This window comes from Meleagris gallopavo, chromosome 3 (assembly GCF_000146605.3).
Source record: "Meleagris gallopavo isolate NT-WF06-2002-E0010 breed Aviagen turkey brand Nicholas breeding stock chromosome 3, Turkey_5.1, whole genome shotgun sequence".
Taxonomy (NCBI): Eukaryota; Metazoa; Chordata; class Aves; order Galliformes; family Phasianidae; genus Meleagris; species Meleagris gallopavo.
In genome coordinates this window covers 52,945,868-52,964,412 of record NC_015013.2, presented here as the reverse complement: position 1 = coordinate 52,964,412, position 18,545 = coordinate 52,945,868, and the positions used below count along the sequence as shown (strand labels likewise).

The 18,545-nt window shown below is 37.4% G+C and overlaps 1 protein-coding gene across 1 annotated transcript in view; it reads left to right on the top strand.

The window, feature by feature from the left end:
- Window positions 1-18,545, top strand: part of PRKDC (protein kinase, DNA-activated, catalytic subunit) — a 57,260-nt gene that overhangs the window by 225 nt on the left and 38,490 nt on the right. Inside the window, 24 exon segments of the mRNA XM_010708905.3 lie at window positions 15-91; window positions 170-262; window positions 1,762-1,836; window positions 2,769-2,877; window positions 4,116-4,228; window positions 4,918-5,017; window positions 5,504-5,559; window positions 5,681-5,711; window positions 6,636-6,793; window positions 6,989-7,135; window positions 8,466-8,630; window positions 9,295-9,463; window positions 10,118-10,167; window positions 10,710-10,847; window positions 11,123-11,272; window positions 11,714-11,829; window positions 12,518-12,677; window positions 13,499-13,585; window positions 13,969-14,088; window positions 14,452-14,611; window positions 14,871-14,977; window positions 15,929-16,019; window positions 16,937-17,100; window positions 17,922-18,074. Coding sequence (XP_010707207.1) covers window positions 15-91; window positions 170-262; window positions 1,762-1,836; window positions 2,769-2,877; window positions 4,116-4,228; window positions 4,918-5,017; window positions 5,504-5,559; window positions 5,681-5,711; window positions 6,636-6,793; window positions 6,989-7,135; window positions 8,466-8,630; window positions 9,295-9,463; window positions 10,118-10,167; window positions 10,710-10,847; window positions 11,123-11,272; window positions 11,714-11,829; window positions 12,518-12,677; window positions 13,499-13,585; window positions 13,969-14,088; window positions 14,452-14,611; window positions 14,871-14,977; window positions 15,929-16,019; window positions 16,937-17,100; window positions 17,922-18,074 — 2,789 coding nt within the window.

Here is an 18,545-nt window from a genome sequence, read left to right as displayed (position 1 = left end):
CCGTTCCCCCGCAGCGCTGCACGTCTCCCTGGTGTTCGCTCCGGAGCGCGGCCTGCTGGCGTTCGTCTGCCGCTCGCTCGGCGTGGAGGAGGTGGGTCGGCACCGAGCTGCTCTGCCGGGCACGGCCAAGCCGGGCACTGTCAGACCTTCTTAACCTTTGCTCTTTCAGTTTCGAGAATGCAGAGAAGAAGCGTTGAAGTTTCTCTGCGTCTTTTTGGAAAAGATTGGAGAGAGAGTTCATCCTTACGCCTGCAGCCTTAAGGTGGGTGAGCAGCACCTGCTGTCCAGGAACCTCCGCCAGGTGCTTGGACTGTGTCCAGGTTTGGGCATAGAGCCACAGAATCTTCTGTGCTGGAATGAACTCATAGCGATCACTGGGTCCAACTCCTGACTCTGCACTGCACCACCCAAAATCCAAACCCAGTGTCTGAGAGCATTGTCCAAACTCTCCTTCAACTCTGGTACTTGGGGCCATGCCCACCGCCCTCTGGTGCAGACCCTTTCCCTAACCCCCAGCTGCCCCTCCCCTGACACAGCTCCATGCCGTTTCCTTAGTGGGCTTCACAGTGGCTGTCCTACCTGCAAAGTGCTCTGCTGGTGCTGAGAGAAACCCAGGTGCTGCATGGTGTGGTCAGTGCAGGGTGGAATGGTTTCTTTATAAACTTTCTGTATTACTTAAAATAATAGTTCTTTAGGAAATACTGGTTAATAATTTATAATTTATACCAAGTAAGTGTGTGGTTTAGTTTATGTATAGGCATACATATAGGGGTGTGTGTGTGTGTGTACATATATACAGACAATAGAATTGTTAAAGTTGCAGAGGACCTCTAAGACCATCTAGTCCAACCATCAGCCATCCCCACCATGCCCCTCAGTGCCACACCTCCATGTTTCTTGAACACCTCCAGGGATGGTGACTCCATTGGTCTCCTATGCCATTGCCTCACTGCTCTTTCTGAGAAGGAATTGTTCCTAATATCCAACTTGAACCTCCCCGGTACAACTTGAGGCCATCGCTTCTCATCACTATTACATATGAGAAGAGACCGACTTCCATCTTGCCACCCCTTCTCCAAACTGAACAATCCCAGTTCCCTCATTCACTCCCCATAAGACTTATGTTCCAGGCCCCTCACCAGTTCCATTGCCTTTGACTGGACCCGCTCCAAGGCCTCGATGTCTTTCTTATAGTGAGGGGCTTAAAACTGAACACAGTACTCCAAGTACGGCCTCACCAGTGCTGAGTACAGGGGAGGGTACATATAAGTACATGTAAGTGTACGCTTATATGTGTATGACTTTTTAAATGCTCCTGTTCTGGTGGTTAGTTCTAAAGTTTCTCCTGAAATGTTGCTATTCTCGCAACGTACACAGGAATTAGTGGAAACTATTCTATCTCTAATTCTGGAGTAGCTTGCACACCGTGGCTTTGCATAGAACTGCTTGGCTGTAATGGTGTGATTCCTGATACCTAGTTAGCAGCTGCTTGCTGTGAGGAATGAGGGGTTAGAGGCAGCAGGCTTGATGTGTGTGCCTTTAGTTCTATAGAATGCCCTTTCTTTGCTTGAACCTGCGTTTGTTGTTGTATCAGATATCATCTATGGAATTGCTTTCAGATTCATATCTTTGTTATTTTAACTCCTTAAAAAAAAAACTTGCACTTGTTAGGATCAGACGCTTTAAAAAGGTAGGTAAATATTTTGTTAGTTTATTTCAGGGCTTATATGAGTATTATCATCTTTCTTTTTTTCTATCTAGCAAACTTGCATTAGTGTTTATACAAAAGAGAGGGCAGCAAAATGTAAAATTCCAGCTCTGGAACTTCTGATTAAGGTAAAATGTATTTTATAATTTATTTTTTTCCTAGAAAAAATTAGAAAATCTGTTGTATTGATGCAGTTCTGTTACGTCAAGCAGAAGATCTGTGCACAACAGCAGCAAAAGCATATTGATAGACCAATATTAGATGTTAATAAAATATATGTCTTAATGACAAATTGACTTTGATTTTCCTACAGTAGGTTGCTCAAATGTAAACATGTAATTCCTTCATCTAATAGCAGGACAAATTGCTTTGGGGCAGTCACGGATTTTCTCTTTTCCAGCTTATCATGGTTCTTTAAGGAGAAATTTTCAAATTAAAAATATTGTGTTACTCAATATCATGTGTCAGTGTGCATGAAAAGTGGAAGAAAAGGACTTTTTCAGAACACTTGCTGCCGTGTGCAACAGCAATTTTGTAATGTATTTCCTGCGAATGCGCTTAGACCTTTGTTTTGTGAATGCTTTTGCACCTGCTGTGTTACTGAGGAACAAAGGTCTCTTCTGAGTTGTCTGAGGCAGTTCTTCTACGGGTTAGTTTGGCTGTGCAGCTGAAGGCAGAAAAATGTGGTTGGTAAAAGCTGCTACAGCCACTCGTAAGCATATGTGTGGTGGCTTTTTGTTTGACGTGTATATGTGTGTCTGTGTGTGTACACTGTACTTTTCATGTGATCTGTATGTAATATATGACACTAAGTATAACATATTACAGCATATTAATTATGAAGATTTATTTATTATGCACTCATAGGAAGATAGCTTGTTAAGAAATCAATTTCATGTCAATACTCTTTTCTGGATGAGTTACCTTAATCCTGTTTTGCTGAATGATTTATTTAAGTTGAAGTTGTGCTTATGAAGTGTGCTTTTATTTAGACCAAATAATATCACTATCCTAATCCTAGTTATTTTCCTAACTTTTATTTGTTACGTATTTATTCCAGTTGCTCCAAAGCTTACGACGTTCCTGTCTGATGGAAGAGATGAAAGTTGGGGAAATCTTTAATAAATTCTATGGGGAGCTTGCTGTAAGAAGTAGAGTTTCTGATACAGGTATTTTTTAGTTCTCCCGCCTAGTGTCTTTTATTTATTTTGTTTTTATTTGATTATTCCCCACATAAATTGGAATTGTGTTCCCATGGCAAGTGTGTTTGGAAATGGTAGCTGTCATATTTTAGAGCTAGTAAAATTTGTTCAGGTCTTCTGATTGTGGTCATGCAGTTTGCTGTTCTTAGCAGACCTGCATATATGTGTAAGCTATAGATGGGAACAGGTAGATAATTCAGTTGAGCAGTGGTGATGTATACATCATTTTACATTGGTGATGTAAAAGAATGCATGTCTCTGAATGCTTAAATCCTGGTAATCCTGGTAGTAATTCCAGTTTTCTTGGTGTAAACTAACTTATTTAGGTTGGTGGGGGTTGGAATTAGATGATCTTTGGGGGTCCCTTCCAACCTAAGCCCTTCTGTGATTATTTGCCCAGGCTATTCGATTTTTTTCCAGGCTCATTGCTAACCCAGTGTAGCTGAACATTACAGGCTAGTACTGTACCCACTTCGTAATGATGCGCACACCTACCCCTGTACACTTGAGCTCTTATCGAAGAAGAGTAACTTCCAGGCTGCTAGTCCCTATGGAAGTTCATGTAATCACCAGCTGTTGGCTAAAGCTTGTCATAACCTTATTCCAACCCTAATAATTGTTGTTCCACAGAGGTGCAGTTTTAGTTTGATAGTGATCAACTCTAATGTGAGATCATCAGTCCCTGCCTTGCTTACTTATATTTTTTACCGTATTAAGTGTGTTGATAGGAGCTCTAGTCTGATGGCCTTTCAGTTTCAGTTAAGATTTTGCCTTGACAGGTCTATCCCTTACAAAGCCTGCTGTGCATGTGCGAACCCAGTTAGACTGAACTCAAGCTCAGTAACTTCTGCTAGCTGTTGGCCTTAACCCCAGTGGTACTTAGAAGACAGGGCATAACCTGGGCCAGCAGCAACCTTGAAATGGTGCTAAATGCTTTCTCTGTAGATGCGGCCTTTGTTAATCATTTTTCTAAGCCCTTTTAAAAAAAGAATATATTTATTTATTAACGTGAAATAATAATGCATCTCTCATCATATTGTATAGATATATAGGTATGTATTTGTGTGTGCTATGAAGAGCCAGCCTTCCCACATGCTAATCATTAAATAAAATCCTCAGGAATGGTTTTCTTGTAGTTGCAAGTTATGAAGTAATTGCAACGGAAATGACAAAGTAATATTTAGTAATATTAAATTACTTTCTAGTACTGGAGAAGATCTATGAGCTTTTGGGAGTTTTGGGAGAAGTCCATCCTACTGACATGATTAACAACTCTGAAAAACTATTCCGAGCGTATTTGGGAGAGCTTAAAACACAGGTATATCTGGAACTTTTTTTTCGGGCTCTTTCATTGCTTTATGTTTGTTCGTTGTTGTTTGTTTGTTTGTTTTCATTTGGTGTACGTAGTGCTGTATGTTGGATTAGTATTGTATCTTCTACATCTTACAGAGATCTAACTGGATGAGCTAAGTGCTTCCTTAGGGACTGTTTTAGTTCTCCAGTTCTGAAAAGTTTTCAAAGTAAAAATTTTAAGGCCATTAGTCAGCAAATGATCAAATTTACTATAAAGAAAAGATGACACGTGGTAGTCACTGCAGTAGTACCAGAGCAAAGTTACATTGCCACTCAGTCAAAGCTTCTGATTTGGGCTCTGCTGCTGAATCCTTGCGCTTTTGGGAAATACTACACTTCTGCCAACTTCACTTTGCTTTATTATTTACTTTTAAGAAGTTAGTATGTCCTATCTAAATTTTGCTATGGTTGGCCTTGATGGAATGTATTTTATACTTGTCAAAAGATTTCTTGTTCTTTTGTAGTTAAACAGCCTTCTAACTTATCCACTACTCAGAAATTTCAAATGTTTCTTTCATCATACATTTGTAGCTATGGGTTCTGACAGTTGGAGTGTGTTATTTTAACTACACTTCTAGGAACTGAGAAAGATATATCCTCAAGCCAAAATAAACTTACATCCTATTTATATTTTTCAATTCTCAACTGATTTAGATGACATCAGCTACGAGGGTCCCCAAGCTACCTGTTGTAGCAGGATGCCTGAGGGGACTGACTGCACTCATGTACAACTTTACCAAGTCTATGGATGAAGGTATGTAGTTTTTCTGTGTGAAAGACAGCTAATTGTTCTACAGCCAGCAAACAACACTGTTTCTTGTTGTGTGCTCAGAACAAAAATTCCCCAGTGTTAGATGACTAATGTGAAAGCAAGGCCTATTCAGCTACATGGTCCTTGTGGTCTGTCTGCGTTTGGAATGGCTTGATTACTGTGTTTCTGTATGTAAAGGTTCAAAATGCTACTTTCTACCCAGAGGTGAACAGCATAGACAGGACAGGTACACTGAAGCTGGAGTGCCGTTTATACAGATACATGTTTCCTTTAGAAGAGACTGAATGCAGATGTACATTTTTTTTCATAGCTGTAAGTATTTCAGAAAAAAAAAAACAAACATCCGTGCTCCTTGAGATACTTAAAGTTTTCCAATCCTATTTCTTCGTATCAAGCTGTGGGTAAAAGTATCTTTGTCTACACGTAACCTTTTGTGTGTCAGTAATAAAATACTTGTTTGTTTCACAGATGCTCAAACTTCAAAGGAGATTTTTGATTTTGCAGTGAAAGCTATCAGGCCACAGGTAGATCTGCCATATGTTAATTGTTCTTTCAATATGTTTATTGTACTATTCAGCTAATAAATTCATTGGGTGAATAATTGCATATGGATGACATCTTTTTTTTTTTAATCTCCATATTAAGGTTGATCAGAAGCGATATGCAGTACATCTAGGTAAGACTCAATTATTTTGGTTCACTTTGGGCTATACCACTCGTGCAATTAATTATTCTTTCAGGAGATGTTTGTTCTCTATTGGCTCTCTCCAGGTCTTTCCAATCTTGTCTTCTAACCTTATCAGGGAGCAAAACTGGTGTACTTTAGGTTGGAATCTAAAGAATTAAATATGTATGTGGTTAAACTAGGTACAGTATAATTGACTTATGATCAAAATTATACTTGATGCCATTTGCCCCTCTGCAGTGAATACAAAATTGTGGTATGAGAAGGCTAGAAGTAGAAAGAAGAGCAATGTAGCAAATTAGGAAGAAAAAAGAGGGAAGCTGGGAACAAACGAAGCCTGTAAAGAGAGTGAGAAACTGACCTGTGAAATGTCTATGGCTTATTCAGAAAGTGCTAAAATGTGAGATTTCACCACTTGGCCCTTGGCAACTGTGAAGTGTAAACCCTTCTTTAAAGGTAGTCTGACTAAGTAAAACAGTTACATTCTTACAGATCTTAAAATTTAATTTATGCCTAAGTTTGAGATTGTGAAATTACCTGTATTCTGAATAGTTTGGAGGAGTAGATTTGAGAATATGTCCTCAGCACAAAACCAGACCAAATCGTTGTGAACTGTGTGATCAATTATTTGCAATGAGTAAAGTCCCTTACTTTTTTTACTGTTAATAAAGATAATCTGAGAACAATGCTATGCTTTCTATTAAAAGAAGGGGATCTTAGAGGGTTGTTTTCGTGCTTAAGTTTTCAGTGTTTGGATACTGGTACTGTAAGTGATAGAAAAATACACTTTTATGCCTTCGAGTTGTGGTAAATACACCCACCTAAAGTCCTGATGTGCACTTGAATTGTCTTGCCTGTTATCAGACAGTGGAATATGAGACTGAGTTTTTAATGATAATTGTTTTTAAATTGCAGCTGGTTTACAATTGTTCAGCTGGCATGCTGCTCAGTTTGGTACCCTGCTCTTGGACAGCTATGTCATGCTCTTTGAAACAATGTGTAGATGGTGTGGCCACACAAATCAAGAGCTGAAAAAAGCTGGTCATAATGCACTAGATTCATTCCTCAAACAGGTATTGTAACTTTCCTGGGATCTCTGAGGGTAAATCAAAGTCAGATTTCTTGAAGGAGAGGGGATATTTGCTGCTTGCAAGTTCACTGAATCTAGTAATTATTTTGATTGAAATACTTCATATTATGAGCTAGGTATCTTTTAGGATTTACTGTTATTTTCTGGAAATCCTGACATTTTAATATCTGCTCTACAGATGTCTCTAATGGTGGCAAAGGATGCAGAGCTACACAGGAGCAAATTGAAGTTCTTCATGGAGCAGTTCTATGGGATCATCAGAAGAATGGATTCGAGCAACAAGGAGCTGTCCATAGCTATTCGTGGATATGGGCTATTTGCAGCGGTATGTGCAGGGATTTTGTTCTGATAAAGCAGCGTACTGAATGGATTTAAAGCTAAGATTCGTATATCATGTCTATATATTTATGTGGAGAGCAAATTATTTCAAGATGCGCTCCTAAGAATCAGTAGTATTGTGGCAGAGTAGCTGGTTCCTAGCTGAGTTCTTTTCATTTTGCTGCAATTTGAACAGAGTGCATTTATTTTGTAGAATTCTGAGCGTTCATTGTTACAACTTAGTCTTTCTCTTCTAGGATATGAGCTAGAAAGGAATGAGTTAAAAATTAAGTATTTAAAATTACTGAGTTGACTGAACCATATTAAAAATATCTGTTAGGCAATAGAAGTTAATTAGAAGTACATAATTTAAATACAAAGATAGTATAATTCTGAAAACTTTAATAGGAAATATGAATCTTAATACTGAAATACCTATAAATCTTTAATGTGCATAGATCTTTAGTTAGAAATGCTAATAGCTGTTGGCCTGTTTAGACTGAATCTTGGTCAAGTCTCAGATGCTAGGTGAAGAAGCAAGTCTTGCTGCCACTGCAATGAGTAATTGCGGAAAGAACACATATTGAGTGATGGGTTCAAATTCAAGGTAGACTATTTCACAGTCTAAATACTAAGATAATTGTGAGCTTACTGATTACTTCTTAACATTACAGAAAAACAGTTCTACAAGTAATCAATGGATGATCTTTGTTACTCTCTTCTTAAGCAGATCAGATTCAACCTTTAGCCTAAATTTTCTTTTCCATTGTTGCCTAAATCAGTCTATTCTTCTTCTACTGTCAGTTTCCTGTGACTGGTTTTGCCTGTGTCCTGCTTCTTTGTTCTTTTTTCCTTAAGATTATTTTTAGACCTAGCTTATGCTAAATACAGATACCTATAGAATGATACATAAGTTGCAGTGAGCATTATTATGTATCCCCTAGTATTGTCTGGGATGCCTCTGCTTGTTGGTAAGTGTAGAAATAGTCTTTTATCCTCTTTATGTAGATCCTGGCATAACAGAATTTGAGAATTCAGGCTGCTGGGTTAAATGTTGTTGTAGCCTGTGAGTGATAATTGGAATGCCATTAAGGTACGCCACATTTCTTTAATGCAGCTAGCTCAAATGTTAAGCTCAGTATTAGCATCTGTAATGCCCTATTTGATAGGTTTAAAGCTGAATTCCAAAGCCTACTCAGAAATACTGATTTCATGGGGAATTCAAAATGATTATTGTTATGATTGTTGCGGTGGAGACTTGTCTTCTTTTTAGTGCTACAGCATGTTTGCTTGCTTGTGTGAAGTTGCTAAATGGTGTTTTGTTTTCTTTCTGTAAGCCTTGCAAAGCTATACATCCTGCAGATGTTGATGCCATGTACGTTGAGCTCCTTCAGCGCTGTAAGCAAATGTACCTCACAGAGGCAGAGACAATGGATGACCATCTGTATCAGCTTCCAAGTTTCCTTCAGTCCATTGCAAGCGTGATATTCCATTTAGACGCGGTAAGTGGAGTATTTAAAGTTCCAGTCAAAAAGTTTTTAATGCAACCTGCAATGTATGAGAAGGTAGTAACAGTGAACTTGTAATACCTATGATGGAAGGTATTTCATTATTTGAAATATTATGGTTTTAGCTCCTAGAGGGTGGGAGAATATCAGAATACTAGATTTCATTTGAATAGAGAAAATGCATGAAATATACTGTTTCTTAATTTAATTTTTTAGAATGTACTGAAATCTTTTGATCCTTATACTTAGTATATTCTCCGAGGCTGATACTTTGATTTTCCTCTGTTGCTGTGTATTGTCTGAGTTCTAATGAGGGTTTTCAATATCCTCTCTGAAGCTGGGAAGGGAGGCTAAGGTGGAGATTATTTTGATTTTGTTTTCAGACTAAGGATGAACAGATTGTGCTGCTGTGTTTTTCTTAAGTAAATGTTTAAGTAAATGGTACTTCCCTACTAAGATTACGATGTACTCCATTGGAGTTCTAAACTGCTCAGGAACCAGATTATATCATGTGCTCCAGGAAATTTTCTGTTTTTCTCAGTGTCTAAGATAAATTTGCCTGCTAAATTTTCTCCTGTCTCTCAGAATAGGCCACAGTGTAAACTCTTGTAACACTGTTTTGTTGTATTCATATGTTTTTTTTGCTTTTTTCTTCCAGATTCCAGAAGTATACACTCCGGTTCTTGAGCATCTAGTTGTGCTACAAATCAATAGCTTTCCACAATACAGTGAAAAAATGCAGTTAGTCTGTTGCAGATCAATAATAAAGGTGTTTCTAGCCCTCTCAATAAAAGGTCCTGTTCTCTGGAGTTTTATTGGCACTGTTGGTGAGTCTGTGATAATAACTTGGTTTTTATTTATTTATTTATTTTTCCCCTTAATGATAAACTATTTCAAACAGTTTTACAGAAGAGCCATTTGGGGTCAGAAAGGAAACATTTTTCCATCCATTAATAATGAAAAAATAGGATTTTTATTGTGTTCCTATTTTTTTGGGGGGGGGAAGGGGAAGAATTTGGGGAGTTCAAATCCATCGCTGAATCACTTAAGAAGTACTTTTAAGATTGCTTTTAGCTGACAGTGTGCTGGTGATCAAAGGCAGGAGAATATATTATCTGAAAGATAGGAAAGCTTTCACAAAAAATGTACAAAAATCTGTTCAGTATTCTGTTACACTTACAAAATATCACAGAGGGTAGGGACAACATCACCTATATTAGAAATGCGTGCATTTTAAGCTCTCAAAGTTGTTTGCAATAAAATATGAAAATTCCAAGTATGCAGTTACTAAGATTCTAATTGTGATGGTATTCGTAGCTGGCAATTTTGTAGCTTTCAGCATGCTAACATTTTGTTAAGGTGATTTTTTAGTTTTTCAGTTATTTTGCAGTGGCTTTTCTGTTATCATGGCTTTTTCATTGTTTTCCTTGTTTGTGATTTGGAATGTGCTGTGCAGCTGATTTTATTTTATTTTGTTGCAGTGCATCAGGGATTAATCAGAGTATTCTCCAAGCCAATGACGTTTTCAAAGGTAAAATATCTTTTTAAATATTTTTCATCGAAATTTTTAGAATATACAACCCAATTCTTGGACATATAGTCCAGTAAACAGAGACAGGTCTAAAACCAGAAATAGTACCGTCAGTCTTGAGTTTCATCCCTTTTGTTTCCGGTCCCTACATCAACATAGTAACAATGTTTCTCTTGTAATCCGTATTATAGCAGGGAATGTACATTTGTTCTCTGGAGTTCTTTGCATAGGTCATCTAAGGAGTTTGTGACCCAAATTTCTTCCAGGCTAGTGAAATTTGGAAAGTTTTTCTCAGTGTTTCTGTCAAGAGGATGGTAAAGCTCTTAAATCCTGTGCAGCAGGAATCTCTCATATAACTGATCACTGGAAGGACTTAGAATTTTTAAAAGAAGATGATGCTTTTCTGTTCTTTTCAGATTGGTTAAATAAGCAAGCCAAACGTTTCAGGTTTTTAATAGACAAGTAAATTTACATGCTGTTTTAGCTTGAATCAGGATGCTGTATGTTATACAGTGTTTCTGGAAAGTACTGTGTCCTTTCAGGATGTTTTCAGAAAAGAAACTTCTGGATCAGAAGACTTCCCAGAAGCTGGAGAGGTTGAGACAGCAAAATGGAAAGTACCAACCTATAAGGACTATCTGTATCTTTTCAGAAGCTTACTGAGTTGTGACACGATGAAGGTAAAGATGTAGTTAACATGGTAATCCAAGATGAAAACTAACCCTGAGACTTATTGTTGCTTTTCTAACCTCAGACTTTTTCTGAACGTCCTGCTGCAGGATAACTTCTTTATTTTGTTGAATTTTGTCACTGATAAATTAATTAAATAGGGATGAATTACAGCATAAGAAACCTGTGAAGCCAGATTGTCTAAATCATTCAAGCCTTGATTTGTAAATTCAAGAATTAATTCTTATTGCTGTTTTGAAACACAAACCTTCTTCCTCTTACAAAGGAATCCATTTTTGAAGAAGAAAACTTTCTTACTGGAAATTCACCACTGCAGTCTCTGAATCGGTTGCTATATGATGAACTCATAAAATCTATTTTGAAGATTATTGAGAAGTTGGATCTGACTGTTCAGAAACTGAATGTCCACGAGCAGGTGAGACCCAGTGACATGCCTATTAGTTTCTGCTATAGTAAGATCACATTCCTTGTTTTGTTTTCATCGTGATTATATAGCTCCTTATAATGTCTTTGAAGTAATAGTCATATTTGTTAAAAGTTTGCTTCATACTTTTTGACATTGCACTGCAGTATTATGAGATGGAAACATAAGATTCAGAAGTAGCTGATAGGATTCATTGTTATAGACTTTATCCTGGCATCTAGTGGATTTTGGTTTTGTACTCACTTTTTCCTTATTAGCAACTATTTCTTACTTTTTTTATTATTTGATATGCCAATTGTCAGTTGTTTGTGTCAGACTAGATTGTAACAACTACAAAAAGCAGAAGAGTCATACTATTTATCTTGAAAAATGGTGTAAATGATTTCTGTGTTGTTTGAGATCCAGTGTTCTTGTTTCAATATTTCATTTTAGGATGAAAGTGAAACCGACAATGCTTTTATTGGGCCTACTTCTGACCCTGCTTCAAACCTTCAGCCAAAGAAACCCACAGACTTTATTGCCTTTATAAACTTGGTAGAATTCTGCAGGTACTAATATATCTTTGTGTAGTTAAAAAGTTACAAAATGATTGGAAGAAATTTAGAGGGAGTTTTATTTAAGAGTATATTTCTGACCTACCACCATAATCAATATTTCAGAGTTGTGATTAGCTGGGAAACTGTGTTTCAGACATCTGAGACATGGGTAAAAACATGCTAACTCATCTGGAGAACAGGAAACATTTGATTATTTAGTTGTAATTATCTTTCAGTACATGTTGTAACTTCACGTATTACACTGGCCATATATACAGTAATTACTTCAGAGACCAGAATGGTTGTCTTCAGGTAGTATCATGCACTAAGTGAAAGGTATAGTGTTGCTTGTCAGTGAAGGTTCAGCTGATTTTCTATAGCAATACTGCAGTCTATTTTGGTAATGAAATGTGGTATTTTTGTGTTTGTACAAATTTAATAGTGTGGTGTAAGGAGAAGAATTTGCTTTGCACTATGAAGCAAAATAAAAATCTTCTTATGGTTACTTTGGACAGTGGCATGAAATTAGTACCTTGCTGTCTTTGGAGGTGCATTTTTGCTACAGTTCTTGTCTTCCTGGTACTAACCTGAAAGTTTGGGAAGAGAAAAATTTTTTTGAATAAAACACTTTTTCTCCCCGTCTCCCCTCCCCCCTTTTTTTTTCCATACGATTTGTATGATTTCTGTGTGTCTGTTTTAGAGACATACTTCCAGATAAACATGTTGAATACTTTCAGCCTTGGGTGTATTCCTTCGGTTACGAGCTTATTGTACATTCAACGAGACTACCTGTTATCAGTGGATTCTACAATCTGCTTTCTGTTACAATGAAGATTGCCAAGAAAATAAAATACTTTGAGGTGAGATCTCTTTTCCCATTGGAGGTGTAGAGTGTTTTGTTATTGGTGGGACAGTTCTTCATATAAGCCTTTTATGCATGTATGTGCAATGCCAAAAATTTATTATAACTGTTACCCACTGGCTTTCGATGTTTTTGCCATTCTTTTCTCTGCAGGTAAAAGTGCATAGAAAGCCAACAACTAGACTAGAAGCTCTGTTTCTGAAGAAACAAAATCCATATGTAATGCTTGTTTCAAAATCCTGAGTCAGGGTGAGCAGAGCAATGGAGGAAGCACGCTTGCCATGCAGACAGAAGATAGTTTGGTTATTGGGAACAGTCTAGTCATAACAGAAGAGACATGTTTGGGTTAATTATTCAACTTCTTAAGTGTACATGTAGTATCTTGCTCATTGATTTCCACAGAAAGTGGATGTGCTATTTCTTATATGACAGCTATTGTACAGTGACAGTATTTCATCCCATATTGTGTAGCTCCCCACAGAACCCAGAACTGTTCTTGCTGCTGCTGGTAGTAGTGCCAAGTGAAACAAAATTGGTTCCCAATAAATATGTTGGTATTGTAGATGCTGTCGTGAGCTGCTTTCTTGCCACCTGCACATTCGCACTTGGGGATTTTCTTTTATGACTTACTAAAGGAAAAGGGAAGTAGAAAATTAAGTGTTTGTGGTACTACTAAGCTTTGAGAGAATAAATCTACATTTTAAGTTTTCAGTGATAAAGACTTCTTCAGTTACAGATTTGTTGTGAGTTCAAGTTGTACTTTATATTTCTGCTATGTTACTACAGATTGTAATGTTGATTTGTGGATTCTGTTGGTAGGGTGTCAGTCCAAGGAGTCTCAGAAAAGCTACTGAAGACCCTGAAAAGAATTCTTGCTTTGCCCTGTTTGCGAAGTTTGGAAAAGAGGTAGATTATTTTGCTGGCTAGCTTACTTGGTCTGAAAATAAGCATAAATTACTCAGTCAAAATTGGTCTTGTATCTTCTTAAAAATCTTACAATATATAATAGGAGTACTCCAGCTGTTTGAATTTTACAGTATAGGAGGGCTTTAAAATCTTATTCTTTCTGTGTTTGTTCTCAGTATCAGTAACAGTGTATTAGTCACTGAGTTATTTCTCATTTGTGGATCAAGATAATTGTGCATTAAATACTTCATGATAAACATCTGCAGGTGAATTACATTCCAGTATTGTTTTTGAGTTGTGTATTTTACACGGATACTAATATAGGTAATATCAAGATCTCGTAAAGTTTATGACTGTTCTTGGTATATTTTTCTCAATTTTAGGTTACAGCAAAAATGAAACAGTATAAAGATGAGTTGTTGGCATCCTGTCTAAATTTTTTACTCTCTTTACCCCATGACATCATCATGCTTGATATCAAAGCATATATTCCTGCACTGCAGGTAGGTCAAAGCGATGTATAGTTAGCTTTTTTTTTTTCCTTCTAAAACCTGTACCAAATTTTTGGAGCAAAGTTAGTAACCATCAAACTTAGCATTATCTCCAGCATGACAGAGTAGAAATGGATTGGTTTTCTGGATAAAGAAGTAAATTGTCTGAGTATGCCTTTGTACTTGACTGACTCTGTTAGTGCCTGCATTACAATAAAACAGATATCTCCTGTGCTGATTTTGAGTGAGAAATTGAGCCGAAGTTACTAGGAAGGAAGATGTTTTGTATGCTCAGAGCTTGCAAATATGATATCTTCCTTTAAATTATAATAGTCATTAAAAAGGAGAACTGATGGTTTTACATTTGACACACAGAATGCATTTAAGCTGGGCCTTAGCTGTACACCAATGGCTGATCTGGGACTGGATGCTTTGGAAGATTGGTCAGCTCACATCCCCAGGCATATCATGCAACCTTATTACAAGGATGTGCTACCTCTTCTTGATGGTTATTTGAAAAACTCTGCAACTGCAGGTATGTATGGGCAATTAATTTTTCATAGTTATGCCTAGAGACTTGAATGTGACATACTTTTTTTGTCTATATTGTAGTTCTTGTAGTTGGAAAAGTATCATTTCTTTTACCCCTAGAAGTTCACCATTATTTTTGAACTAAGATTTCGGTGGTTTTGTTGCTGTTGTTTCTTCTGGTCATTTGTTTTAAGAAACCATGAGTACATGTATGAGGTGCAGGTATACTAAGATAATATTTATGTGCTGCTTTTTTTAATCAGTTGAACCCCAAAATAACTGGGAAGTAAGGAAGCTTTCCCGAGCAGCCCAGAAAGGATTTAACAAAATTGTGATACAGCGTTTAAGAAAAGCAAAAACTTCTTCATTGGTAAGAGCATTGATGCTTTTTAGAGTTGAAAGTGAATTAATCACTTTGCAGTGCATCTCATCCTCTCTCGTATGCTTCTCTTTTTCGTGGAGTTATTTTTTACCTTAAATCAGTCAGTTTGGTGAAACCCATTTAACAGTGTGGCTCAGTGCCATCACATCAGCACAGTTAGAAAGATGCCTCATTCTAGGGTGAGAAAGAGAGAGATGCAGGGAAGGGGAACTTCCAGAAATCTGTTTGGTTTCATTATACATTAGTCTGGTAGTGATTCTGACTTGACAGTTTAACTCCATAAACATCAGATACTAGTTTGCACACACAAAATGCTATTTCTGCATACTTGCTATTTGAATGTGTAACTTTCTGTTGTTATTACCTTGTGGACAGGTTCAGTTTTAGAAGTCAAACATACCAGTCATTTTGACCAGTGTCTTCTCAAGTAGCTCCAAATAAGTGTAGTTTGCTTCTGGCATATATAAATAAGACTTACTTGGAATAAATACTTTTTTAGGTATGAAACAAATAATTACTTCTACATGTATTATATAACTCTTTCCAACTTAGTGGTCTTTAAACAAAATAAATTTTATATCCCACACAGGCTGTTAAAAACATAAATTTTAGGTTCTTGTGTTAAAGTAAGTGAAAAGTGTAATTTTAACTTCAGATTTCTTATCACTTTACCTGTGCTGATAAAATTTTAACCATTACTTTAGAAGTGGTAACTGAAAGACCACGGAATGCCTTGAAGGTGTTTTCCAGTGTTTCCTTCTGCTTATTGAAACTAATGCTGCTCTTTTGTTTGATGCTGCTCCTTCTCTTTTCTTTACTGTTCCTTCTTTATCCATACGCTAATAAGTGCTATTAATCCTTTATTCACTGTGTCAACCAACTTATCTGTACATAGACATAATTCTTCCTTCATTAATATCAATCTTCTGAATTATTCAGGATGACAGTCCCTCCTTAGAAGGAGTAAGGACTAGAGTGGCTCGCCTTCTTGGGTCTTTAGGAGGGCAGATCAACCACAACTTAATTACAGGTGGGTAATCTAAAAATATTTATATGCCTCTGCTCTGTCTCTTGAAAGTTTAGTGACATCTGAACACCACTTTGAGAATGCACGAGCTTTTCAAGGAAAACTATTTATTTTGACAAAACTGCTTTTACTGAGTTTTGAAGTTAAAGAGAACAGAGTATTAACTAACTTAAAGAATGCAAAAAAATGTGTGGAAATCTCACGTTAAAGGGAGAAAAATCACCCACGTATGAGCATATGGTTTCATTTACTCATAGCTCCCCTTCACCCTTTAGCTGCAAAACTTTTTTGAAATCTCTCATGGTTTACAATTCCTCAACCACTTGTTCCCATCTCCTTATTACGATTCTTGCTTATTTCACTTTTGTGACCTCTGAGCTGCATAAAACTCTAAGTTTACTTCTTGATTTGTCAGTTTAAGGTGCACCATGCTTTTAGCAGATCCACATGTTAGAGCTTTTAATGTTTAAATTTGTCTTTTCTGCTTTTAAAAACTACTTTATTTCTGCAAAATGACAGGATGAAAAGTCATGGCCTTTAAGTTGTGCTGGGGAGGCTCAGATTGGATATTAGGAAAAATTTCTTCTCAGCAATAGTGGTGGCGAATTAGAGCAGGCTGCCCAGGGAGGTGGTAGAGTCACAATTCCTGGAGGTGTCGTGTGGATGTGGCACTGAGGGCTGTGGTTAGTGGTCGTGATGGGAATAGGCTGATGGTTGGACCTAGGGGAAATTAGAGGTCTTTTCCAACCTTAATGATAATATAGGGGCTGAAGGAAGTATGGCAGTTTTCCCTGAAGTACCTTGGAGAACAAAGCCACAGGTGTTCCGTGCAGCTGAAGGGGTCTTTATGTTGGATCTGCTTATCTGATCTGTATTACACAACGCTTATTTTTTGTTCTGATATTTTCCAAATGCTTTAGCCACCTCTGCAGAAGAGATGATGAAGAAATGTGTGTCCTGGGACACCGAGAACCACCTGAGCTTTGCTGTGCCATTTGCAGACATGAAGCCTGTCATCTACTTGGATGTGTTTCTGCCTCGTGTGACTGACCTGGCTCTTTCTGCAAGTGACAGGCAAACAAAGGTATTGATGTCCACGTGTGTCTTTGTTTATGCTAGTAGCTGAGAAGTACTGCATAAAGTAGTGTCACAGAGTTAACTAGATCAATTTACGCCCCTGACAGGGGGCAGTAGGCCCCTGCCCTCCCCTCCCCACCCCACAATGCCCGCATTCTCCACCAAAAATTGGGGAGCAAGGAATCCCTGTTGATGCGGAATACTGAGAACCAAAAACAAAAAAAAACATAAAACCATGACAAGTAGTGCCTTCCTTGTTAAGGAAGGCCTGTTTTAATCGATTCAGAAGTACAAATGTGCTTCTTCTGTGCTGGTTCATGATACTATTATTCTGATTCTTTGAAACCTAAAGAACAAACGTTGCTATAAGCTCTGTCAGACAGCACTGCGCCTTTTTAGTTAGCCTTAGGATAAAAATGAATGTTTTAAAATAACTGATCTTTGTTGTTGCTTAATGTCCTTCCCATGCCTTCCTTGTGAGTTTGTGGGCGCGGTCCAGCAGAGCACAGAAGTATATACCTTGCTTCTCTGCTGGGTTGAGATATTGATAGCCCCAAACACACAATGAGGGTGACTTCTCTAGAGATGCGTTTTCTTGTTTGAAAAGTGACTGCATGTCACAGAGACTCTAAAATATCAGGAGTGAGGTCAGGTAGAGCATGTGCAGATCATTTGCATAGACACAATCTCTTCCTGAAAGTGATTTTTGCACAGATAGAAGTAATTTCTTAAGTACATCCTTTCTTTTGACTCTTTTCCTCCTGCCCACAATTTTGTCTTCCCTGTGGAAATAAAGGATGCATAACCAAAGGCATTTTTCAATTTCAGGTTGCAGCATGTGAACTGCTACATAGCATTGTTGCATATATGCTGGGGAAAGCATCTCAGATGCCAGAAAGACAACAGGGTTCACCACCCATGTATCAGTTATACAAACGAATATTTCCAGTACTACTTCGTCTTGCCTGTGATGTAGACCAGGTAAAAATAATCACTCTTAAGCATTTTAGCTTGCTTAAATACCTCTGTGCATAGAAATTAATTTATAAATTTGTTTACAAGTTATTCTCAGAGTAATCCTAACACATGGCCTTTTTTATTCAATTGTAATGCATATTTTTAAGCTGAAATTCCACTTTAGGGATAGTTTTCCAGGGTTTCTGTAGAGGGGGATAGGAGCCTTTTCAAATACTTCAAATACTGTGTGATAGCAGTGTACGTATATAGGAATGTCTTAGGAATGAAATTTCAAGATTAATTCCAAGAGTTTGGAATTATTAACTGTTCTTTTCTGTAAAATCACTGTATTTGGTTTTTGGATTTTTCTGTAATAAGTTAATCTGGGGAGGAATTAATTCATTCGCTGTTGAATGAGCACAAAGCTGCATCTTCAAAAATGGCATCTAGGAGATTGCATTATTGATAGCTGAGGAAGAAATATTTAATTCAAAT